Source organism: Xenopus laevis, chromosome 8L, assembly GCF_017654675.1.
Source record: "Xenopus laevis strain J_2021 chromosome 8L, Xenopus_laevis_v10.1, whole genome shotgun sequence".
Taxonomy (NCBI): domain Eukaryota; kingdom Metazoa; phylum Chordata; class Amphibia; order Anura; family Pipidae; genus Xenopus; species Xenopus laevis.
This window is the reverse complement of record NC_054385.1, coordinates 86,311,269-86,338,158: the sequence shown is the minus strand read 5'-3', so window position 1 is coordinate 86,338,158 and position 26,890 is coordinate 86,311,269. Positions and strand designations below refer to the sequence as shown.

General features: G+C 38.8%; 1 protein-coding gene across 1 annotated transcript; it reads left to right on the top strand.

Moving 5' to 3' along the window:
- The first annotated feature begins 993 nt into the window (after nt 1–993).
- On the top strand, nt 994–26,890 carry LOC108698762 (GTP cyclohydrolase 1). The gene is made up of 6 exons (XM_018230525.2): nt 994–1,828; nt 14,710–14,819; nt 18,215–18,270; nt 21,143–21,174; nt 22,437–22,521; nt 22,886–26,890. Exons 1-6 carry the CDS (start codon nt 1,483–1,485, stop codon nt 23,010–23,012), a joined length of 756 nt encoding a protein of 251 aa, XP_018086014.1. The 5' UTR covers nt 994–1,482; the 3' UTR covers nt 23,013–26,890.

Sequence of the window (26,890 nt, the reverse complement as noted above, 5' to 3'; positions counted from 1 at the left end):
GTTGGCCCAGTCCGACGCTGATCATCATGGATATAGGTAGCCTTAGCTGCTGATACATACAATATCATGACTGTAAAACCGGTTAATATTCTTAATAAATGTACAGGGGCGCTTCTCCAATGAGGCGAGTTGAGGCTGTCGCCTAAGGCGGCAGCTGCTCACTAGGTACCAGGGGCGCAAAAATGCCGCTCCTGGTATTTTAAGAGCCAAATATCTGGTTTTCAAACCGGAAATTTGGCTCTTCTAGCGCAGAGAGCGCAGTTAGGCTATCTGTGCTATTGTACTGGCCCTCTCTGCCACCCTCGTGGACCCACTCTGGTGCAAAAAGGTTATCACACGGGGAGGGGGGGCAGCAGCAACTGCGGAGGGGCCAGGATCGCCCCTGTAAATGTATATTGGAAAGTTGCTGAGAATGACATTTTCCTATATGGGGCAGGATGGGCGGAGGCTTCCCTTGTTTTGCGCATGTAGGGAAGCTTATATTTATAACTGACATTGTTTGGGCGTTATGTGTCACTAGCAAACATTCAGCCAAGGCACAAGGAACTGCACTAAGAGGAATTCTACCCACATTTGCACTATAAATGGGAAACCCCCGTGCTAGTACTACTAGTATTACCACTAGCCTATTAAATATCATGCTCAGTACAGCAGCAGAAGTCTTGTGACCAGTCTTACACGGAAATTATACATTGTTCTTAAACCAAGCCCTAACTATATTTTCAAGACGTGTAAATATTGGTCGCACTTTGGCTGATACTGGCAGATGTACACACCACACTCCCTATCGGCTCTTTGGGGTTGATAACCAGCCAAATCCTCTGTCCCTTCCTGTCTGTCTCCCTGTCACAACAACACCGCCTCTCTCCCTCCTACTCTCTTTGATCCTCTTAATGGGAGAGGTACAGTCCGCCTGTGACGCACCCAGCGCGGCGGCCAATGGGCATGCGGCTGGGGCTCTCCTAAGCGGGAGCTGTATAAAAAGCGCCTGGAGGGGAGCGCTAGTGAGAAGCTTGGCAGAGGAGCGCTATAGGGAATAGGAGAGGGATAGGGAGAGATTGGCAGGAGCGCTGCTTATTTAGAACGTCGAGAGCCTGGGTCGGTGACAACACAACAAGGTGTATGAGCGTGGGCAGCGGAACTTAAACTCTCATTGAAATCTCAGTGCAAGTTGTGTAAGAGTTTGTGCCACAGAATTGCCAGTATTCATATACCCGGGGACAGAAGAATAATAGTATTGCGGGTGTGTCGGGCGATAGAGTAGGTGCCCCGGGGAGAGAGCAGCATTAAGCCGGGCATGCGGGGACTAGCACAGGACCCATAGACTTCCCGGCCATTACTGATACCTAAGCGCAGATCGTGTCACTGTTATGACGGCAAATTGAAGGCATTATAGGGATTAGTTAGGACCGTCTCCCAATCAGTGTCAGCTAATAGAGAAACGCAGGGGAGCAGATTAGCTCCAGTCCCATTCTGTGCCACATGGATCCTGCCAAGCCTCGGGCACTGCTAGAGAAGAGAGCGCCCAACTGCAACGGCTTCCTGCGGGAGGACAAGAAGGAGGCGGCGGCTGCAGCGGGCGCGGGTAGCCGGGGGGATGTGGGCGGCAGAGCAGGCAGGAGCACCCCACCTGTAGATACCTGGAGAGAGGAGCGGGCCCGCAGCGAGGAGGACAACGAGCTCAATCTGCCCTCACTGGCCACGGCTTATGGCACCATCCTCCGGGCACTGGGAGAGGATCCTGGCAGGCAGGGCTTGCTCAAAACGCCATGGAGAGCGGCCACCGCCATGCAGTACTTCACTAAGGGATACCAGGAGACCATATCAGGTACTTCCCCTCACCTTCCCCTCACTAGTAGCGGCTCCCCTGCTGCTTCCGGGTACAGTGCGCCCGTGTGATGCCTCTGACATGATGCACAACATGTGGGACAATTCTACTGTGTGACTGACTCTTCTCTCACACTCTCTACTAACTAACAGCAGCAGCCTACAACTGTCACTTGCACACTGTCATATCACTGTCACTTGCACACTGTCATATCACCTTAGTGTATAATATATCTGCACATTTCTGTTTATTATTCACACTCTGCCATCCTTTTAGAAGTCTAAGGGGCACATTTACTAAACTCGAGTGAAGGATTCAAAGTAAAAAAAACTTCAAATTTCGAAGTTTTTTTTTGGGTACTTCAACCATCGAAAAGGCTACTACAACCTTCGACTACGACTTCTATTCGAACGATTTAAACTAAAAATCATTTGACTATTCGACCATTCGATAGTCAAAGTACTGTCTCTTTAAAAAAACTTCGACTACCTACTTCGGCACTTTAAACCTACCGAGCATCAATGTTAGCCTATGGGGACCTTCTCCATAAGCTTTCTAAGCTTTTTTTGATCGAAGGAAAATCCTTCTATCGATGGATTAAAATCCTTCAAATTGTTCGATTCGAAGGATTTAATCGTTTGATCGAAGTATTTGCGGGAAATCCTTAGATATTCGAAGTAGAAGGATTTTACTTCGAGGGACGAATATCGAGGGTTAATTAACCCTCAATATTCAACCCTTAGTAAATGTGCCCCAAGTGATGCCAATCATTCCACCTTGTTACAATGAATGCAATGATTGCCTTTTACACATCACACATTATAGAACTGCACTTATTTTAGTTTACATGAATGAAATGTGAAAATGAATGGCTTTCGGCATCTATAGTGGTTCAGTACAAGGTCTGAGGCTGAGGGCATGGCAGTAGGACAAGCAGGCACAGTGCCCAGGCACATAGACTGTCTAGTGGGGCACCTGATATATGTCCATGTGATTTCAGATCCTGTTCTGCAAAGTAATGAGTAGGGGATAAGGGTAGCTCTCAGATATTAGACACAGGTTACTATTTTATTCACATGTCTCAATAGGAAATAGTCACAGTAGGGGCCTATTTATCAAACTGTGTAAAAATAAGTAAAAAATAAAAATGCTGTTTATTTTAGACTGCTTTTAGCATATTTTTTTTTAGAGCGTGATAAATGGGCCCCATAATGTTTTGTTGCCGGATTCTTTCTTAAATTTCAGTGCTAAAATGCAGAGAATGGTTGTTATCACTTCACACAATAATCAGTGAGACTGATGAGAATAGAACAGGGGTACAGTGATTGGCCCAGTAGAGAGTGTGTGCCCTACTCATACCCAGATCCAGCTCATTACTATTAAGGCCCCCATACATGCAAAGATTTTTCTTTGATGAACAACTGATTTTAGTGCAATCCAACCAATCTGTCAGATTTGTAGGAAAAGGAGTGATGAATTCAGTCGGACGCAGTGGGTTGCTGCAAAAACTGTGTTTTTTATTTTAACACAACATGTTTCGAGCTGTGCTCTTTGTCAAGTGTAATGACAAAGAGCACAGCTCGAAACATGTTGTGTTAAAATAAAAAACACAGTTTTTGCAGCAACCCACTGCGTCCGACTGAATTCATCACTCCTTTTCCTACAAGTTATTGTCTTCATTGGACGGAAGCACAGTGAATGAACAGTCTAATTGAATCCGATCGATTTGCCCAATCTGTCAGATTATCGTGAGGTTAGTGGGAATTAAACAATCCTGCGTCAGAGAATTGATTGGCCAGGTTAGAAAATTTTCATCAGTCACAGTGAAATCTTTCCATTGTCCAATTGTTTGCCAAGCAGGCAGCTCCCCTCAGTTTTCCTAACTTCAACTAGACAACATTGATGAAATGGTCTTTTTAGTTGATGGACAAATCATAATTGCTTTAAGATAAGCTTGGTCTAACGATAACGAAAAGATCTTTTAAAAATCTTTACATCTATGGCCAGCTTATCTGCAACAATTCCCATTCAGACAATATGCTACAGGTAATTGCTAAAATGTAAAATTCCCAGAATTTCATAAGCACTAAATGTTCCTAACTTTTCCAGGACCCGCATTCTGCCATTGTAATATGTTTGCGGTATTCACGTGTCTAGTTGTAGTTGCAAGATATTGGCTATAGAGACTTTAATTCTGAGAGGGTAAGTTGCCCTATGCCCTGTGTTTTGCTATGGATCAATCGGGTTGGAGGTATTACTCCCAGTCTCCAATAGTATAACATAAACAACCCCAAACCCTACAGCGCAGATATAATATCCATATGATGGTATGTAGAAACCCCAAAAGCAACTAGAATATATAACATTTTTATATAGCATTGTCATTATCAACATGCACTTATTTTGTAGATTTGTTATAGGTGCATCATTAATATCCAAAACTTATTGCCTGTGTCATTGAGTGGAGGATTTACAATAAGCCAGATCAGTTCCTAGAACAGTGACATCAGGAGAGAGTACACTTTGATTAAATGAAGGTCAAAGGTTTGTTGTTGCCCTAATGACCGTGGGGATGTGTGACTTGCCATGAACCTGTTGCTCAGTTCTCTATTATTTCAGAGACTGCATAGCTTGTATCTTACATGGATATATTTAGTGGCTTCCTCACATGTATGGTTTTCTATTAGAATAACAAATAGTGGCGTTGAAATGCTCAGGTGAAGCTGTCACTTTGCCAAATAATACTAAGATATTTTAATTTGCTCTAATTATATTAGTTTCACAGAAGTCTGATGTATATTATGCCAAGCATAAATTGTATTGCTTGGAATTGTTTGAGAAATATAAGGTAGGGGATATTTTATCTGGACATGGTTATCCAGAGTGATCACCAAAGCAATAGCATTTTCTAGAGTTTATTGTTTAATTGAAAGTTCCTACTTTACTAAGTGACACTTTAAGTGACTCTAAGCAATTTCTTTTATTTATTGGTGGAACAACTCAGAAGAAGGTGAACACAGTTTAATAGTGTCTTCCTTATGAAATCAAAAAAATATTCTTTGGTTTAAAGAGTGGAGGCAAGTTCAGAGTTGCGATGTCTTCTAGCACAGAAAGGTAAGGTTTTTTTGTGGGCAGCACTTGGATTTATAATTCGTGCACCATAGTGCTTGTCCAGAGTAACATTTTCTTTTCTTAGAGCAACTTAAAGGTTATATCTTTCAGTGTCTTCAGTTTGAGAATTATTAATGCCCCATGGTGTCAAGGTGAGGGAATAGAATTGTTAATGCTTAATGGTACCTTTGGACCACAGGGTGATCCAAACTCTGCTCCTCACCCGATTCTTCCTAAATACAGTTTAAACTCTGGTTGAGGCTAAAAATTTATCGAGTTATGGGTCTGGTCACTAAAAGCAATAAAGTCTAAGCCTGAATATGAAAGTTATACATATAATGACAGTATGCTAGCATGTCTAGCAAGAGTTGTCTCTTCTTTGGACCTAAAGAGGTCACTAATTATTACAGGGATCCCAATCATCATTATAAAGACCAATCACTGGACCTTGTAAAATAAAATTTACCCTAATGAAAGACAATATAGTTCTAATCAAATTTTCTTTTTTTCCCCATTTTAAATTTGTATTGATTTTTCAAATATAAATAAACTGTAACAAGAAATTACACTAAATATTAACTAAATATGAACTAAATTGGTAACAGCAAGATCTTGTTATGTGCCTCTGGGCTTTGAAGGTTGCCTTATTTAATTCAAATTATTCTAGATTACGCAACAAGTAGGTAATTAAGTCTTCCAGTAAAAACAACATTTCCAGCAGGAATTTGTTCCTGCTTTAGATGGAAGGGAAAATCTGGAAGTAATTTACATTATTAGAAAGCTGATAGGAGATAGCTGCAATAAATAACCCGTGGAGGGTAAAAAAAGAAATGAATATCAAAATCCTTGGGACAACACGCTGCTTTAAGAAAAGCAATAAAAGAAACAAGATACCCTTACTGCTGTATACAATAGCAAAGCATGGCTAAATAATGCAATACACGTTTCCTTCTTCCATTTTGCCAATAAAGAGCAGTGTAAAATATTTTCAGTTTTCATAGTTTCGACTTGGGGCCCCATTATTTGCCTTGAATTAGTGCAGTACGCTAGGGTTGTAGTTCTGCAAAACATTGAGTGTAAAGGTTTCCTACGCCTGGAATGGACATTCACCATGAACTAATAGGTAATTTTCAATATCATAATGCCAACTGCCTAAGCTTATTTTCCATTTATAACTTCAGTGGCTCTTGCATGTATTTCCGGGGCATGACTTTCGAACAATTGTTGTCTGGAAATTATTAATGGCCAAAACATTGTCAGATTTGTTATTTGTAGGCTTTTATAATCCTACAATTTCAATCTAAATGTTTATTTCAGATTGTTGCAGTGGCTTGAGGATCACAATCTGACTAAAAGTACCATCAGCAATAAACAGACAGTTTAAAATAAAAGATTGAAACTTTAAAAAATTCTTATTCTGAATAAAAAGCTATATACATTGTCAGTCATCCATTGGGTAGCTAACACAGCACCAATGAAATAGAGCCACTGACCTGAAAGCCTGGTATTAACAGTCTAACAACTGCTTAAAAAAACAGCTACAAAAAAATAGAAAATAAATGTAAAAATGGAAATGTTGTCAGAGGACCACACTGAGTAAGTTTATATTCAGTTTCTACAAGTCTGTGGAGGCAATCTAGTGTATCAAGATTCTAGAATTAAAGGGGTTGTTCACCTTCCAAATACTTTTTTTTTAGTTCAGTTGTTTTCAGATATTTCATCAGAAATATAAACTTTTTAAAATAGCTTTTCCTGTTTCTGTCTCCAGCTCAGTAATTCAGGTGCAGACTCTAAACTGTTACAATTTGCTACATTAAGTTGATAAATTTTTCAGCAGTATCTCTGGAGTATTAGCAACTATTGTATCGTTCACCTTTCAAACACTTTTCTCAGTTCAGTTGTTTTAGATTGTTCCCTAGAAACTAAGACTTTTTTCAAATACTTTCCATTATTTATTTTTTACTATTTTTCCAAAATCTAAGTTTAAAGTTGAATGTTCCTGTCTCTGGTGTTTCAGTCTGGCAGCTCAGTAATTCAGGTGCAGACTCTAAACTGTTATAATTTTGCAACATTGAGTTGATACATTTCTCAGCAGCATCTCTGGAGTATTAGCAATTGTATCAATTCCTACAGCTGCCTGTAATGAAACCAGTAAAACCAGTAAAACACCTGCCAAGGCCGGGGCCGGTATTATAAATTTACCGGCAATGTAGTTGCCAGTAATTTGTAATACCCTTAAAAAAAGCCCATGGCCCTCCGATGGAACTTACATTTTCTTCGTCTTCTTGCAAGTGCGATGTGGCCCGCCCCTTTTGCAGCACGACACCGTGACTCTGCCCTTTTGCAACACAGTCCGCCCCTTTAGTTCCCGCCCCCACCACTGGCCAGTAAAATTTTATTGAAAATGTTGCAACCCTAAATGAAACTCAGGGATTCTGCTCAGCAGGGACAAAGATAAGAAATGTATCAACTAAATGTATCAATTTAGAACAGTTTACAGGATAGACAACCTCCCTTCCCAGAGCTGCTTTAGAAGTTGAAAAATGACTGGCCAACCGGGATACCAGTAAAACTCCCGGTGGGCCTAGGTGTCAGTGGGCCCCCATGCTGCTAAACTTTTGGTCTATTTCATGGCCATTCCCTATTTCTATGAGGACAAAGAGGCTAAATAGATGGAATAATTGATTATAGTATCAAGAAAACAGACTAGGAGAATAGAGGTTGATTGAGGAGATGAAGAATAATATTACTGAGAGTGGGCCCCTGTTCTAAGGTTTTATGGTGGGCCCCTGGTCTAAGGTTTTTGGGTGGGCCCCTGGTGTCCCAGTCCGACACTGAAAATGACACTTTACACTTCAATATTAGAAAAACAGTGACACATAGAAAATAAAAAAAAAGCCCTCCCCAGAGCTGATTTAGAAAAAAATAAGAAGGTAAACAATATGAACATTAGAAAAATGGTCTCAAATAAAAAGTAATTGGAAAAAAAGTCTTTATTTCTGGTGAACTATCTGAAACCAACTGAACTGAAAAATGTGATGGTTGCTGAAAACGCTGAAAAGGCTGAATTCAGTGACATCTCCTCTTCAGGTATACAAATTAACAAAAGTAACTAACAAGTATAATGTAAAAATAATCAGTGAAAAAACAAAAATGATAGTGTTCATATACCACCCTTTTCAACATTAGTTTAATGAGTAGGGCTTGTACTGGGCAAAATCTGATATTAAAATAGTCACATTCTACTTCAGGTTCTTACAAGTGCAACCAAAACAAATCAGTTGTGCACTGAGAAGTTCTCTGCATATTTAGCTGCTCCTTATCACAAAGCCTAAAAGGCTGTAGTCGAGGGAAGGAAGGAGTTGCAGGGACTGGAGATTTGTTTTCAATGTAACTGTGAGAACCTAGATCCTGCAAGGGAACACATTTCAGCTAGGTTTAATAAGCATTTTGTGGGATAAAAACTATATCTAGTACACACACACACAATCTCTCTCTCTCCCTCTCTCTCTCTCTCAAGTCTAAGCAGTACCATTATTTCTGGGACTTATATAAGTAATATTTTATATTTTGCACTACAAGGCTTGCACAGTAGTAAGCATCTCCAAGACTGGGGAAAATAACTGAAATATTGTGCACAATGGATCGAGAGGCTTGTAGCTGAACTGTACCAAATACACAACAAATAACCATCTCTGCATGACAGAGAATGTCAACCTTAACTGTAAGTACAAATCACATTTAGATTCATGGTTATAAATTGGTCTTTTTCTATTTTGGTAAGTTTTTTTAAATTATTTACCAAAATTAATGATACCTGGCAATTAGAAAGCAGACCAATTCTGGGGCTGGATTTTTTTATTATTATATATTATTTTTCATTTCAGACTAACTGTCTGGTTGCTAAGGTGAGTGGGACCCCAACACCAGATAACATCTTGTTCAAACTGTTTTTCATTCAAAAACCAAAGAAAATAAAAAAACAATAACTAACTGCAAAGCACCCCTTATACTGGAAACTGTGCCGCCCTGAGGCAACTTACAGCTGCCACCCCCTTTCCACCATGCTCACCAGAAATTCAGCTCTTAAAGTTACCAGGAGTAGAATTTTGCCTCCACTGGTAACCAGTGGGGCGCTGCCCCTGATAGTACCATTTTAGTCTTAATTTACATTAGTAAATAGATAGAAATAATGGTAAATGGAAGGGGTTTTCAGAAGGAACCTTAACATAAGGATCAACAACACCCAAGAATGGGGTTCTTTCTGTTAAGTATGGGTCACCATTATCCCCCCTTCTATAACAGAAACTAGTAATTAAAACAAGGTGCATAACTGTGACTAAACCATTGATGTCATGACATAGTTTGGGTCCCTTGAGAAAAAGATAAAGAGGATTTGTAGGCCCAGATTTTAATTTCCTGTCTAAGGCTATCTTTCATTTGCAGATCAGCTCCGATGCTCAGAGCAGTGCTAGAGCTGACTGTTAATGTTGAGCAGATATATGACTGGAGTGTGTATGTTTAACCCTTTTATATCTGCCTGCCATAGAATCCAAAGTGCTGTTATAATAATAATATGTTATAAAAATTCAATTGGTCTAGGTTAATATTTTGATTGACTTAATATATTATGCTGTACATTTACGGACATGTGCCCTAGCAATATCAAAAGAAAATTTCACTAAAAGTGTTAGAGACCACTGTGTTAACACTGTGTGGCTCATGTATTAATACTGGGCTAATTTGCACCTGGTAGTAACCCATAGCAACCAATGATTAGCTCCAGGCAGAACAGCAAAAAGGCTGTTGGTTGCCATGGGTTAGTGCCCTAGTGCAAATTGGCTTGTTGTTGTCTGGCTGGCCAGTCCGTTGGATATTGTGCAGTGAATTTCAACAGATCAAGTTTGCAGATTATCAACCCAAACTGATTATAAAAAAAAATAATAGTAATAAAAAAGTTGGTGCAGCTCATGTTAATTTCCTGCAGCTCCAGTTGTCTGGGATGTGTATATAAATCAACATAATAAAAAGTGACCATTGTTGTGTATGGCCAGTTGTGTGGTATCTGTTCTTTATGCCCGAGGGCCAATGGATCGGATATCGTCAGGTGCAGATGCATACATCAATAAAAACATAGCATATCTGTCGTGTAACTCCAGTGTTCATAAGAGTATATCAAGCATCACATATATCAAAGGATGCTCTTTATTTGTAGTTTTTTTTTCAGTTTTAATGCTAACTTAAGAAAGCTTTTTTAAATTTGTAAGAATAGGCATAGATCCTAAGAATGTTTGGCGTGCCCAGCAGCTATTCCATATGTTCCCTAAGCCACAAATGTACAAAGAAAATTATTGAGCCACACTCATATAATAAAATCTCTAGATTTGTCTAAAGCTGGCCATAAAGATTTTTAAAAGATCCGATCGTCATCGTGAGACCACGATTATCTTGAAACGATCATACGAATTGTCCATCAACTAAAAAGACCATTTGCCAGGAAAACAAAGGGGAGCTGCCTGCTTGTCCCTGCAAACATAGATAGATTGCACTGGGACCGATAAAGATTTTTTAACCTGGCCGATCAATTTTCTGACAGATGTAGGACGAAAAACATAAGATCGCTCGAAATCCACTAAATTCACGATCATTTCAAAGGATTGGTCGGACTTTGCTAAAATCGGTCGTTCGGCAAGAGAAATCTTTGCGTCTATGGGGAGCTTAAGCCACATGTAATTACATTGCACATTGGGGACTAGCATAGTGCCCAGGATCCACTGCAAGAATTACATAATAGAAAGTATGTGTTTTTACGGCCAGGGCTAATAAAAGATATATAAGGTCAAATATGCTGGCTCTAGTCCTGCTACCAATTAAATTGAAAAAATAATCAAGCACAAGAATACTAAGTATACTTGCGAAACCATAGCTCACCCGGAGGGTGAAGTGACCTGGGTGTGAAAACCCCAGGTCCAGCACTTCAAACACTTGATTCAATCAAAAGTGATGTGCTTTTAAAGTCAGCATAAACAAACTCACCAAATCCAGCAGCTGGCCCGGGTGCTGTGCCCCAAACCCGTAGCTTGAGGCGTTAATAACATCAAAAGAAACCGCACGCACTCCTGCAGCCAGCCGGTGAGGTAAACGGTTTTATTTTTAACGAGATGAAATAAACTACTTCTTTTACCTCACCGGCCACTCCTGCAGCCAGCCGGTGAGGTAAAAGAAGTAGTTTATTTCATCTCGTTAAAAATCAAATAGTCCTAGGACTGTTTGATTTTTAATGAGATGAAATAAAATAGGTACTTCTTTTACCATACCGGCTGGCTGCAGGAGTGCGTGCGCTTTCTTTTGATTCTAATAAAAGATATATGCTTACAAAAAAATTATATATTTGCTCTTTAAGTGAAGAGACCTCTGCATATTGATTTTTTTACAGCAAAATGTACTGTCACTTGTCAACATTTCGATGACACCCTGGATTTTTAAAAGGGCCTGATTACAGAACAGAGTGAACATGAGATGTAATTTTCTGTGCTACCCTCCCTAAAGTCTACAAGGATCCTCATACAGCTGAGCCTGAATCTCATCTAGCCCCCCCCCCCAAATATAGATAATGGGTTATGGTTTCCTGAAAAAGGGGGAATAAAATCCTAAATCTAATTTTAAAATAACCCATGCCCATTAACAGTGGCATAACTAGATATTACTGGGCCCCACAGCAAATAATTTTTCAGGCCCCCATATTGTCTAAAGGTTGACTTGTTTTACCAATATTTATTGAAATTTTATAAAAATCATTGGCTCATGGTGCCCCTATACTTTTTGGGCCCCTCTGCAGCCGCAGGGTCTGCTTCCTATATAGTTACACCCATGCCCATGAACTATATAATGCATCGTTTCTCTCTATTTAGGGATTCTTTGTCCCAGATGTAATCTTGGTGACTGTTTTACTGGCTATATGAGAGTTTTGGGAATGCTTCTTGGAAGGCAACATGGAAGCTGTACTAGAATGGTAAAGAGAAGGAACATGGTTGCTATGTGGGGATGCAGTTCATTCATGCGTATCCATAACTGTACGTGCAGAGAAACCATCCATCTTTCCATACTCCCTTTTATCCCCTTGTCACTGTGTTGGCTCATAAAAAGAACGTATGTGTTTTCTGTCCAGGAACATCTGGCGTTTGTTTGGTTAGACATGAAATGTTACCTCTAGGTTTGCAGAGATGATACTCTTTGTGATGGGTGATGATCACTGAGATGGAAGCAACACCATACAGTGCTATGGGAAGAACCCCAGACAAATGAGGGAAGAACATACTTGCAGAATCAAATTTAGGACCCCAGCATTGTATCACTGCCAACCAGCCTTTTCTTAGCTGTACTTTCATAGAAAATGGCAAATCTGTAACTGAAAGATGAACAACCCACAGATGCTGACAGTTGTAGTTTAACAGTACATCTGTAGAGCAACAGGCGACCCCATACCCATATCCATTTGTAGTCAATAAACCACATTGTCATAAAGAAAATAAAAAAGCCAATTTTGGCCAATTACAATTACAACGCACAGCTTTTTACTGTTGCCTAGATCAATAAAGCAGTGTCTCCAAAAATAACCTTTTCCCTGTTATTGGCCACATTAAAGAATTTGTTTACCTTGTTGCCTGCTCATTTCAATTCATTGCTCAGTTTCCAGTCTCACAAATTCATTCTAAAAGAAAATGCAAATAGCACCTGGCATTCATGTTGTGATTAATGTAATGAAAGAGAGGAAAATGACGCTGTTTTGCGTTTCCATGGATACCGAGGCTGGCTGATAGCATACAGGAAATTAAACCTTTCTGGTATCATATTGTGTCCACTTCCACAGACCAGGCTCCAAGATATGGGAGCGGGGGCTGCAACTAAATGAAAGGTGCTGAAGTAGCCTTTAACAATCAGGCATCAGTATTTCAGTTTAACTCTTTGCCTGTCCTGCTGCACATACATTACACATCTTAACATTATTAAACACAGAAAAAAATACACAGTTTGCCTGATATTAATCTTTAAACTGTGAACAATGTGGCAGGGCGAATCATAATGCTTTAACTGACATGGGATATGTTGTGACGTAAGAAGCAATAGACTTTGGGTTTATTTTGGAGGCACCGCAATCAGGGGTGTAACTATAGACAAGGCAAACCATGTGGCTTCAGAGGAACCCAGGAGGTATATGGGCCCCATGAGCCCTAATTCATACACAAATTCAATAAAAATTGGTAATACAAGTCAACTTCTAGACAATTTAGGGGGTCCAGTAATATCTAGTTACACCACTGCACAACATCAATAAAAGTGACTAGTGACAGTAACACAAATGCCAAAATTGTGACATATACACATATTTGTATTTAGATATTATTATTATCAAGTATTTTTAGAGTGCCTGCGCTGATTCAAATCACAATATATATTTGCGTGTGGTTATTCAGGAGGAAAGGGGTCTAAGTCTAAATCATATATCTATCCACTCACAGACTTCTAAAATTTCATTTATGGAGTTACTGTGGTAGTGCTGTTGTAGGTTTCTGGGGGGGGGGGGATAATGCATTATAGAGAAGGTCCCTAGTGGAGGGTCTGACCCCTGAGTACTAAGGTGACTGCAACTATACAGCTCTTAAATTTCCTGTTTTACCCCATTTTTTAATGGTGCATTATGGTTTACTGTCAGGATACAAGATGAACCCTGTTTTGGCTCAAATGCCCTGATTTTCAACCAAAACTGATAACAGCAATTTTAATTTTAAGGGGTTTTAATGCTTTTTTTGTCCTGATGACGTTAAAGTGGGTTTGGCATTAAAAATGTTAATGTCTGCTAAATGTTCTTCCCTCTGTCCCCACGCAAGAGAGAATGGTACAAGGTCTCTTAAAAATATATACGACAAATGAGCTCAGTTTTGGATTGGCTGTAGACTTTAAAGACAATTTCTTGAGGAGCCTGAGCCCTTCACTCAGTAGTGTGGATGTGTGGTTGCAACACATAACTTGTCTGATTGTGAGGATCCTAGTAAGGCAATACAGTTTCATTAGTGTCAGTTGCTCATAGTTTATATGGGGGTTGTAGGGCATAAATGGACTAACTAGAGGTTCATAATGGGCTTACCTCCATTCATATATTTGCTACCCCAAGCCAAACTGGCAGTGAATATGACTATGAACAATTTCATTCATCCAGGTCATGGTATATCTAGTATAGGTAAATCTAAAAACAACTGGACTTGCTGAGTAATCAATGAAGACGTTTCACTACTCATCCGAGCAGCTTCTTCAGTTCAACTGACTGGTGTGGGAAGTTCTCGTCATATAAACTCTTCCACTAATCCAATCACAATGGCACATTGTAACTCTTCAAAGAGGTGACATCTGAAGAAATTCACAGAGGTGTAGCTTCTGTGTTGTTACTGTGATAGGATTATCCAATGTGTCATGCAACTCCTAGAAAGAGGTGTTACTTGTGAAAGTTGCATGAATGGACGTGTGAAGTGTTCTGAAACCGCCGGGGTACAGATGTTAGAACAGCATTGTATGTATCAGACAGGTGGTGTCGAAGGCCCCCGCCTCTGTTCAGGGATGGTTCCTCCACCTTGACATGAATGGCAGTGAGTATATGCCCTTATATAGGCATCTTAACTTTCATGGAAGACACTTACTATTTTGGCGTAATTTTGGAGAACAGAATACCATTGTTCTAAAAACATATAATCAATCCCATATTCCTCTCTTTGCAGATGTACTGAATGACGCCATATTTGATGAAGACCACGACGAAATGGTGATAGTTAAAGACATTGACATGTTTTCCATGTGCGAACATCATTTAGTCCCATTCATTGGAAAGGTAATATTGTAACTGCAGAAAGGTTTCAGATTGGTATAATTGGTGCAGTTTCCTGAAAGTGATTAAGAAACAACTTTCCTCTCTTTTGTTACACATCTCTTTTCCACCAGCCCCATAATTACAAGAAACAAGATTATACCTGTTTATTGAGCTGTGTTCGGGGAAGGAAATAAGCAAAAGGCAAAGCTTAAAGTGTCATTTATTTTTCATTTTCTCTGCCTGACGTGAAAGCAATGTTTTTTGAAAATAAAAGATAAAAAGGATTTATATTAAACCCAGAATGTTTAATCTAAAGGGCTAAATAGATTCACATAGATACATAAGTAACACAAGCACAATAACTCATAGCATCACGTTTCATACTGTATGTTTAAAGGGGAACTAATGTTTAAATAGAATAATGCTAGAAATGCTGTATTTTGTATAATAAACATAAACTTACGGCACCAGAAGCATAATTAAACAAATGATTTATGTTTTCAAAGTTGGCTGTAGGGGTTATCATCTTGTAACTTTGTTAAACATGTTTGCAAGACCAAGCCATGCACATGTTCAGTGTGGTCTGGGCTTCAGTTGGGAGGTTAAGCTTAGGGATCATCATAAATTATCAAAACAGCACAAGTTAAATAATGTCTGCCATAGAAGCTGATACAGGAAAACTGGTTAAAGGGGAAGGAAACCTCGTCGGCGCTAACCCCCCTCCCCCCCTCCCGTGTATTGCCCCCTCCCTCCTGGCCTACCCCTCCCGCTGGGCAAATGCCCCTAACTTGTTACTTACCCTTCTGCGCAGGTCCAGTCCAGGGAGTTCACAGGCGACATCTTCTTCCACGCGATCTTCTTCCTCCTTTGACCGGCGTTTTGGCGCATGCGCAGTAGGAGCATTTCGCCGGTACGGATCTACTGCACATGCGCCAAAAGTCACGCGCATACGCAGTAGATCGTACCGGCGAAACGATCCTACTGCGCATGCGCCGGTCAAAGCAGGAAGAAGATCGCGTGGAAGAAGATGTCGCCTGTGAACTCCCTGGACTGGACCTGCGCAGAAGGGTAAGTAACAAGTTAGGGGCATTTGCCCAGCGGGACGGGTAGGCCAGGGGGGGGGGAGGGAGGGGGGGCAATACACGGGAGGGGGGGGGTGGGGGTTAGCGCCGAGGAGGTTTCCTTCCCCTTTAATAATCAGAATATGCAGACTGCACTCGGTTTGTGGATACAAATCTCTACACAGTCCCTGGCTGCTTTATAGGGAGACAAACAAAGCTGCTCGAAGTCAGGATAGTAAGGTGGGGGGCTCCCCCCTGCTATTTGGAAGTATGATTTTTTCCCTGTAGAGCAGTTAAGGACCGTCTGATGTTTCCTATTTGCAGTTGTGAGAGCATGTAAAGAAGGGGGAATTTCATTGCATACAGTCAGGTTTATTATAAAAATGGTACACATTGTTTAATTTAATTATATTGGAGATATATATCTTTTTTATTAATGAAAGTAAAAATGTGATTTTATTTTTTTTCCCTTTACATCCCCTTTAATTGTAGTTATAGGCTAGTAATCAAGTGCTGCCAGCTCCAATCTAAAAAATTAACTGGATCACTTTCCCTTCAGCATCCCCCTTTAAAGGGGTGGTTCAATATGTGGTTTAATATGTTATAGAATAACTAATTCTAAGCAACTTTTCAATTGGTCATCATTACTTATTTTTTATAGTTTTGAATTATCCTACTTCTTATTCTTTACAGTTTCCAAATAGGGGTCACTGACACCATCTATAAAACAAATGCCATATAAGGCTACAAATGTGTTGTTATTGCTACTTTTTCATGACACATCTATCTATTCAGGTCCTCTCTTATTCACATTCCTGTCTCTTATTCAAATCAATGCATAGTAGCTAGGGTAATTTGGACCCTAGCGAACAGACTGATACAATTGCAAACTGGAGAGCTACCGGACAGGAATATAAATAACTCAAAAACCACAAAAAATAAAAAATGAAATCCAATTGCAAATTGTCTCAGAATATCATTCTCTACATTATACTAAGTTAATTTAAAGGTGAATAACCCCTTTAAATTATGTTAACACAAGTGCATTATATTCTGCCCAAAACACATATTGGGTGGCACCAGCTCATGGCCACAAGTATTAGTTGCATAGAGGCATAGCCACAGCAGCAAAGAAATAGGACTCTGTAGCGATAGAGAGACCTTCCAAAATGAATCCCCACCCCTCATAAAACTGACAGTTGGCTTACTGGGCTTTTATTTGCCTACCTCTTAATCTTGAGGATGGGGTTTTGTGTGACACCCCTTTAAGTATGTTAATTAGAATATGATGCAGTGCATCAAGAGCTAACATTTCCAGTGTATTTCATTTCACTTATTTTAAGCAAAGGCTGATAGAATCATCTTTGGAAGAAAAAGGGACCAGCAATACTGTCATGGTTTACTGATGTTTTTGTGACCTGGCCTTTACCTCTTTCTGTGGCTAATTTAATAGCTACTGACATTTTTAAATTATAAAACCATTTCTTAAAGAAAACAGAGCCTGAGGGTTTACTCTGATATTAAACCAAATTACTCCCTTCTAGAGACCTTATCAAGGGGTCAAATTAGACTAGATTAGCACAGACAGGCTTGATCTATTTCGGTTTCCAATTTGGGCATCTCTGACTGTTTCCAGACATTTAGAAAAATAACATAAAATGGGTTGAATCTGTGTAGTGATAATCCATCAGTAACCATTGTAATATCCTGTGCAAAAGCTATTTATCTTTACATATATTCTCTTTTTTATATTTTTTTCTCGGTAAAGTCTGCAGGCTCATTTCAGACAAATAGTGTTGTTTTTCCATTTAATGAATACAAGAATTCCAGTTTTGCAACTGCTTATGGAGAAGCAAGCGATATGGCACCTTTTATTGGGAAGTGGATTATAATCTCTGTTTTTAAATACAGGGTATATGATATTTTACTTGAAAATGACATCAGGAAAAGGTAAAAAAAATAAAAGTATTTTCCACCCACCAGGCCACAGGCACTCTCAACAGAGCAAACTGCAATAGTGTATTGGCCTTTTATTTAGGGAGCAAAACATGTTCCACATATTTATTGAAGTCAGTAAAGCCCTGTGGTCTCCTATATCTCCAGGACCTCCCAGCATTGGCAGGGTTCTCTTATTCTATATATACTTATGCCCCTAAAGTTGATCAATCAGCCAACAGACTGAGGGCATTTGTGTGTGGTTATATAACTAGACTATTCTGTCTCAGATATTACATTTTCAGAGGTTTCAGACCACTGCATATTAATGTAATGATTAAAATTCTGCAGATTTGGCTTAGTATTAGTTTTGGTTGTGACACATGCAAATAACAATTGTGTGTTTTGTAATATTTGTAGGTGCACATAGGCTATCTTCCAAACAAGCAGGTGCTTGGCCTAAGCAAGCTTGCCAGGTGAGTGAATGTTTAATTTTTGATTCCAAAGCCACAACAGAACCGTTACTTTAAGTATCTGTCAAAAATTGTAATTTAGCCACAATTTAATTCCATGCGTTAGTGAATGGAAACATGGACAGAGCCAGTAGCTGAAATACAGTAAGTTCATTTGTATCTTTATTGTTTTGCTCTCTAATAAGTATGCCCCTAATTATGTTGCACAGGCAACCTCTAACTATTTGTGCTAGTTTCTGGTAAGTTTGTACTCCATGGGGCTTTATTTATTCAAATAAATTATGCGGTTTTACCGCATAAAAATCACCATGATTTATTCATTAGACGCAAGTCAGTTGCATATGTAAGCACAACATGCAAATGGACCCCTGATAGTTCCAAACTCATTCAGAAAAGCTAAATTGCCATGCATTTTGATGCTAATACAATTCTTCAGCCTATTACAATCATGTTTCCGTTCCAAACATATTGGCCAAGGCACCCGATTGGCCAATGTTAGTGTTGAATCATCAGATACAGGTAGAATTCTATTGTTTCTACCTGTATATCTGACAATTCAGCTCTACATGTGGGTGTTGAAACCAACGATCTTTCCTGAAAAGATCATAATTGTTACGTCTACGGCCACCTTAGTGTATTGCAAGTATGAGCCAGATGTGGGATTTTCATAGCTAAAAGCACTGCAACTAGAAGCAGCTGCTCATTACAGCACAGATTTGGGTTTGCAAATACCACAGTAACCATACAAGGTGTCAAGCTTCCGCATGTTCTGTTCTCTCTGTGAAATATTTTCATTTTATGCTGAAAGAGGGATTATTTGTTTAAGATTTTCTCCCTTTTGCTATATTTGACATACTCAGTGTTGGCTCTTTCCAATTAGATTTGACATTTACTATTGAAGGGAAACAGAATAGGTCAGCATTAAAGTAGGCACGTTATAGAAATCTAGTTTTTAGTCATTTTCACAAAAAAAGTAATGTTCCTTTACTAATATTGGGCAGATTTGCATAAACCCATAGCAACCAATCAATGACTAGCTGTGTTAAACCAGCTGCACAAAGAATAACAAAAACAAAACTTTGGTTGCTATGGGTTATTGCACTATGGAAAATTTGCTAAATGTTATTAGATGCCCATCTGTTTTATAACTATAGGTATCACTGTAAACTCTGCAGAGAATAATCTTATAAAATGCAAGCCCTCTATAAATTCTTCTTTGCATTTACTTGCACAATGCTAAAAAGTGATCCAGTGAAAGGAAAGGGAGAATCATTTTTTTCATATCAGTACCCAAAACTAGAAGGGAGGCTTGGTGGGATCAAGGGGGAAGTTGGATCTATGTTCAGAGGCATAGGGCTTCTGACTGTGGGAAGTGAAGCAAAATCTCTTTGCCCTTTAAAATGAAGCCATGTGGTAACAGCCCATTAGCATTTTAATGTTAATTCTCTTCCTAGATCAAAGGTCTCTTAAATGTTCACTTGTCATAGGGAGGTTTAAAGAGGTGGACAGATCTTGAAGGTCATTTATGTCATCTTGCAAAGCATATTAAACAACCCCGTGCTTGCTTTCAAACAGCAGAGCAGTAAAAACTACCTGTTGATTGATTTCTATGGATTGGGTGGGCAAACTTTGTATAAGTAAGGCCAGGTCATAGTTATCTGAACATCTATAGGCTATTCTTCACCACTGTCCTTGGGCACAGTTATACTAGGTCCATTGCTCTGCATCAGACAGGCAACTGAATGAGAAAACCTGGATTAAACCTTTATGCTGGCTCTATAATAAAAATCACTAAATGAGAGTAGTAGAAGCCCTTGAGGAAAATATGACAAAAATATCAGCAAAGACTGATCATCACCTCACCCAGTCCCTTGTCATTAATCAGTATGAGGGCCAGTTAACTGCTTGGAACATTTGTAATCCTCAGTAACTCAGATTATAGCACAATGTAAGGTAATGGCTAATCACTGACATCATGTGCTTGATTAAAGGAACAGTAACATACATAATACAAATATAATCCTGTGTTGCCCTGCACTGGTTTGCTTTAGAAACACTACTTTTGTTTATATAAATAAGCTGCTACACAGGGGCAGCCATTCAAAGGAGAAAAGGCTCAAGTTACACAGCAGATAACAGATAAGCTCTGTAGAACATAATGGTGTTATCTGTTATCCACTATTTAACCTGTGCCATATAGCCTTTTTTCAATTTCCACCATTGCTACACAGCAGCTTGTTCATATGAACTATAGTAGTGTTTCTTAAGCAAACAGATCAGTTTTAACAGTGCAGGGCAACAGTACATGCAGAGTCGTAACTACAGAGTAAGCAGACCCTGCTGCTGCAGGGGGGCCCAGGAGTTGTAGGGGCCTCACGAGACCCTAATTCATATACAATTCCAATAAATGTTGATAAAACAAGTCAACCTCTAGACATTTTGGGGACCTGAAAAATAATTTGCTGTTGGTCCCAGTAATACCTAGTTACACCACTGACTACATGATATTTTTATTACTTTCCTTTTTTGGTGTTACTGTTCCTTTAATGTAGAGAACTCAGCTGGTTTCAGCAGTCTATACAAAAATGCCTTTGGTTCTGAATGTAGGGAAATGGAAAGGGACTGGTGGGGATACTGAATTCTGCAATTTCCCCTTTAATACATGTGTGTAACAGTGTAATGCAGATCATGTTCTCCATCAGTACCTATAATAGATTTTGCTGCAGGGACCCATAACTTCTAGTTAAGCCTCTTTGTACAAGCACAGATTTGCTGAATGAAGTATATTAGTGGGGTAAATAATAGGTGTGCATGATGGATTACTGGAATACTATTATTTAGCCATGGTACTAATAAATCATTTCTTTTGTTTAAGGATTGTGGAAATATACAGCAGAAGATTACAAGGTAAGAAACTTGACATTAGACATCCTAATTGCTTATGACATGGATAATACACTGCCAGTCACTTACTCATTTGTCATAATAAATATTCTGGGTCAGCGGTTCATAACCTGTATAATGCGTCACATACTCTATCTCCTTAATGACATAAAAGGTCATCTCATCATCCAGTTCTGTAGAAACTTGTCAATGTGTTTGGCACGTTCCATTAACAAGAAGCCTTTCTTAAGAGAAGACTTATCTCTGTGAATTGCAAGCTGCCAGCAGTGAAGGGGCAACACACTATTATTCCATGCAAAAACATTGCTTGTTTCATATTTTTCATTTGTTTTTATCCAGACAAAATATGCATACTATGAAAGATATTTTCATTAGTTTGTATTATTTCATCTAAAATAACCATTCTGTTGGCTACAGCTACACAAATTGATTTCAATTCATCCCAGAATTTATTTTGCCCCTTATACAGAAATTAGGAGGATTGGTTGATGTGGGGGGCTAATAGCAAGTGGAGTTATTGGTGAGACAAAAATACATTGTATTTTATTTCTTAGAGAGGCAGGGGTAGGTGACATGTTACAAGGATAATACAGATATGTGACCATCATGCCTTCTTTTTATTTCTCATTTGTATTTGTCTAATGGAAATATTAAGAAGCCAATAAAGTATTTTATATTATTATTTTGGAATTTATCATACCATGGACAGCTAACAAGTTTTTTTCTGTAAACAGAGAGAGTGCGCTATATATTGTTTTCTATACAAATTTAGTGATAAGCGATTTATAGGTAAGGGGTTTTACAATCAATCCCCTGACTTATGTGTTGTGTGACATTGTTAACTGCACTGGGACATGGAAGTACAGGTATAGGATCAGTTATCTGAAAACCTATTATCCAGAAAGCTCAGAATTACAGAAAGGCATTCTCCCATAGACTCCATTTTATCCAAATAATCCAAATTATTAAAAATTATTTCCTTTTTCTCTGTAATAATAAAACAATTCAAACTAATATATAAATAATCCTTTTTTGAAGCAAAACCAGCCTATTGGGTTTATTTAATGCTTACATGATTTTTTAGTAGATTTAAGGTATCAAGATTCAAATTATTGAACGTTCCATTACCTGGAAAACCCCAGGTCCCGAGCATTCTGGATAACAGGTCCCACACCTGTACTGCCAGAAGAAGGGACAGTACCTTTTTTTGTCCCAAAGGACATTGCAAGAACTAATTTCTACTTGTTTATTTGCTGTTTCTCCAGTTCAAGAACGCCTTACAAAACAAATCGCCATAGCAATTACAGAAGCCTTACATCCCTCTGGGGTTGGAGTTGTTGTTGAAGCAACGTAAGTTGGCACATTATATATGAGCAAAAGGAGTTAAATAACATTTTATCCATATAAACTTACACTCAGTTTTGCATGAGGTTAATACATTAGTAGTGTACTGTTGTGAATTAGGACATTGCCACATTGGGAAAATTGCCTTTCTTTGTACATGTCTTCTTCTGTATAATAACATCCTCCCCCACAACACAGACTGAGTAAATTTGGTGAGCTAATTCTAGAGAGAGGATTATTTCAGACCAGTCTCTCTCTGCTCTTCATTTATTGAGCCATCAGCTGACCAAAAAATATCTTCCTCCAATGATTAACATGCAGTTCTAATGTTTGGAAAGTTCACATTATGTATTTATTTTATTTCTTTTAGGCACATGTGCATGGTGATGAGAGGTGTCCAGAAAATGAACAGTAAAACTGTAACAAGTACCATGCTAGGGGTCTTTCGGGAAGACCCAAAGACTCGGGAAGAGTTCTTAACACTCATCAAAAGTTGATTCCCATACCAAAGGCCTGGACCTGCTCAAAACATTGTATTGTACACTGGAACTGTCAAATTTTATTTACACCTGGCTGCATTGTTTGTCCTGTCTGTGTTTAAAGAAAATATGGTGGCTAGGCACTAAGGCATAAGGAGTATCTTCAGTAGACAAACTATCTTATCTTGACAAGCATTTTCAGTTTTAATTCCTGAAATGTTTCAGATGAAACGGCTTTTAGAACAGCTGCTAGCTGGAGAAACGACTCACTCCTTTGTGCAAAACCCCAGAGGTGTGTTCATGTAGGTTTAGTATATATGTGTAATGTTTTGAGTGATAAGCATCTGTGTACATTCCTGTGATTAATTATCAGGCCATAAAGGAAGATTATATGGAAATCCAATGTCTACTTTAAGCATAAACCAAGGTTATAAGAAGCACAGGTCCCCTGGCCTCTATTCTAGTTTGGCTGCCATATTGTGCTTATTTTAAGAATACCTGTTCTAAGTACAGGCTCTGGGCACTTTAATACTACTTTTAATTGGCGACACCTGAGTCAGTGGCGTAACTAATTGGCGTCAGTTCCCCCCCCCATGAAAAAAATCACCCGCAGGCAGTAGAGTAGCTGGGGAGGGGAGATTTACAACTGTAGAGGAAGCAGACCCATGGTCCTGGTGCCCCTCCACCGCAACTGTGGGGTTTGCTTCCTCCATAGTTATGCCACTGACTAGACTGTGTCCCTTTGCAATGCCATACCCACTGTGAGCTTTTTTGTATAAAGGTTATGTCACTACAGGAGGACTGTGGCCAGACAGCCTGTGAACAATGCAGTTAGTATCAATGTTAGGCCTATGGCCCATGAGGCCTTTTGACGGACCCTTGTTAGACAATGAAATTGCCCCTATCTGCCTCTTATCTCTTCCAATAATGGCATATATAAACCCTGCTTCCTAAGGCAGATGTAGTCCTAACAGTTGGACCACTGCTCAGATATGTAGAGAGCAGTCAAAAAGTTTAAAAAAAAAAAAAAAATGTAATTGTAGGGTGTTTTGGGAATTTTAATTCAGAGCAGATGGAAAGTTGAGGCCCTAACATACAGTACGTGTTGCTTTCTGTAAAGGATAGAATGACCAGCCACATATTTTTCTGTGTATAAAGTCTTGTCGACACACACAGCAGTGCTTACCTCTTGTCACTTATCTAAGGTTAGTTAAATGAAGTGGTTGTGTATTTGTTTTGTGGTTCCTCCCCAGTTCTAAAACAAAGTATTTCAAACTGTTGTGACATTTCTTGTTCTCTGTTTAGAAGACGGGTCTGGTCATATTTTATGTATTTTCAGCCACACGGGGATTTTTACATAGATTCAGCATTTGCAGCATTCTTTGATTTCTGTATGATAATAATAATTCCAGAATCCTGCTCTAGAATGGTATTCTAAAGGTCAAAGCGCTTAGCTACGAATCTATTGCATTTTGACGAGCCTCGATTAGGAAGAATTGTCAGTGTGCAATATAGTTTGTGAACTTTTATGGGCCTCGTATTGCAGACTATTCTGCCAGTGGAGATACTGAAGTAGCTACATTTTCCATATTATTATTTTTATATCTTATATTTTCTTTCAAGTAAGCCAGGTATAGTAGCTGTCTGGCAATATACCAGCATAATATTTATTTCAGTACTAGTACCCCCATGTATTATGGCTAAAGCAGGAAATTAAACGGATCCCTAATTATGATGAAGTTGGCAAATTTGCTGAACTAATTACTGTACAAAACCACAAGATTCCAAGAGCTCTTTCATGTGAAAGCTGGAGTTAAACAGTTACATGATTAAGCAAACACATTTTCTACATATATATTAGACAATATTTATTTAAGATGGCCAGACCACCACCCAAATGGCCAACGTAATCACTCTGTGTATGGGTGCCTTAACATGCTACTTGGCCACTTTTTTAGGATTATGTCTCGTAGCATGCTACATTATTATGCCTACCAAGAAAGGTTTAGTTGACAGTGTAATGTCTTTGAATGAATGGCAATATTAGATATATAGATCATTGTTAAAATTCACACTTAAAAATAAAACTGAAATGTGTGTGTGCACACGATCTGTGTTCCTGTGGAGCTTTAAATGCCATTATTGCTCTTTCAAATGATAATTGCTCTTTCAGTAGCTCTCACAGTACAAACACTGACTATAAAGGTCAGACGAGAGCTCCCAATAGGACGGCATAAGATTATACAATATTTTAGTTTCATTTCCCTGTAATGCTGTTCCCCAACCAAAATCTGTTCACCTACCGAGAACAGCTTAGTAATAGGATTACCTGTCACTGCACTGCTTCTTATTAGCTTTGCTTTCAAGAGAAGTATGCTCAGTTTCCAGGACACATTCCTCAATATACATTATATGGGGTAGAAGCTGCAGATGCAAGTACTGGAGGTATTATTCAGCACTTCAGCACCTGGACCATCTCTTCTCCTGGCCCTGCTTCCCCTATTTTTAAGCCACTACTCTATTTATAAGTGGAAATTCAGTTCAGGATTCAGTTTAGGATTCGACTGTTCAGGATTTTGATGAAAATAATTAACTACAATTGAGACTGGGAAATGCTAAAATATTTGCAGTACTTTGAATTTCAGCACATTTACTAAACACTTCCCTGACTTAATGAATGAACACAATAACATTAATAACGCAGATACAAGTGTAAATTCATCAGATTGTGTCTGACTGCTAAGGGCCCAGCTGTGGCAAATCCAATTGCAAGGGATTAGGGATTTGGATAAATCGACGCCGTGCTGAAAGGAATTGTTCCAGAGAGGAAAACAAATTGTTGAACCTATAATGCTCAATATGTTTTTACTAAATGGTAATCCTCATTACTGATCTGCAAACACGGTCAAGCATTAATGAATTGCAACTAAGTGTATCTCTGATGTGAACCTGTTTGCAGTCCTATGTGCAGTCCAATCAGCTACTGACTTTGTCTTGAGGGGCTAAGTCAACAGGTAAAATGGATTGTGCATGGTAAGCTTTTCTAAATTAAACAGGGCATTTTAACCATCGCTCTGGCAGGGAACATCATTGGTCAAACCCTCCGTCTATAAATTAAATACTTGGGAAGTCATTTGTGCTTGTTAATAAGCTGTAATTAAAGAGGCAGAGCGGATTCAGTCTCTGTCGGCAGAGTAGCTTATATATAGTACAAACCACCAAATAAGTTATTGTATCATGAAACAGGCAGGAAGCCATAAAAGGTGACGACAGAGGTACTGCAGCAGCTGGATGAGAGAGCTGTGCCATTTAGCATTGCTCAGACAAGTGCTTGGAAATGTATTAATCCATTATTTTGAAATACATATCTATATATTGCCATATGTATATTTTATTCCTGTTCAATAATCTTTACTTGATTTCTGCCCATGTAAGGCAGGCTATTTACATATAGAAATATATCTTATTTATTTTTCTTCTAATCAGAATTTTAGAATATAGAAATTTTGAGCAGTTCACAGTCATGTAAAGCCTGTGCAGGCATTAAAGGGTAAATGGAACTCTTGTTGATTTTGTGTACTGTAAGATTCCATTTAGAGATGATTTGATTTTACTGGAATCTCCATAGTAAAGCATCCATATGACTTATGAAGGAATAAATAAAGTACAGTGAACACCGCTATTGTTCATTATTGTGTCGGCATCTGAAGGGAAAACTAAGTAAGGAACATACTGCAAAACCAGTGCTAATATATGTTAGATAATGTATTGCAGAGCACTTATGTATGTTTTTAACAATGCCATAGTCATATTGCCCAGTCTTTGCAACTGTTCTTTTTAATTGGATATATATATATTTATATATGTCATGAATAAAATATATACTGTATCTATAA

Coding starts and splice junctions, on each gene's coding strand:
- LOC108698762 (XM_018230525.2), top strand. CDS start 1,483: ATGGATCCTGCCAAGCCTCGGGCACTGCTAGAGAAGAGAGCGCCCAAC. Junction 21,175..22,436: donor ATACAGCAGAAGATTACAAG/GTAAGAAACTTG, acceptor CTGTTTCTCCAG/TTCAAGAACGCCTTACAAAA. Junction 22,522..22,885: donor GGAGTTGTTGTTGAAGCAAC/GTAAGTTGGCAC, acceptor TATTTCTTTTAG/GCACATGTGCATGGTGATGA.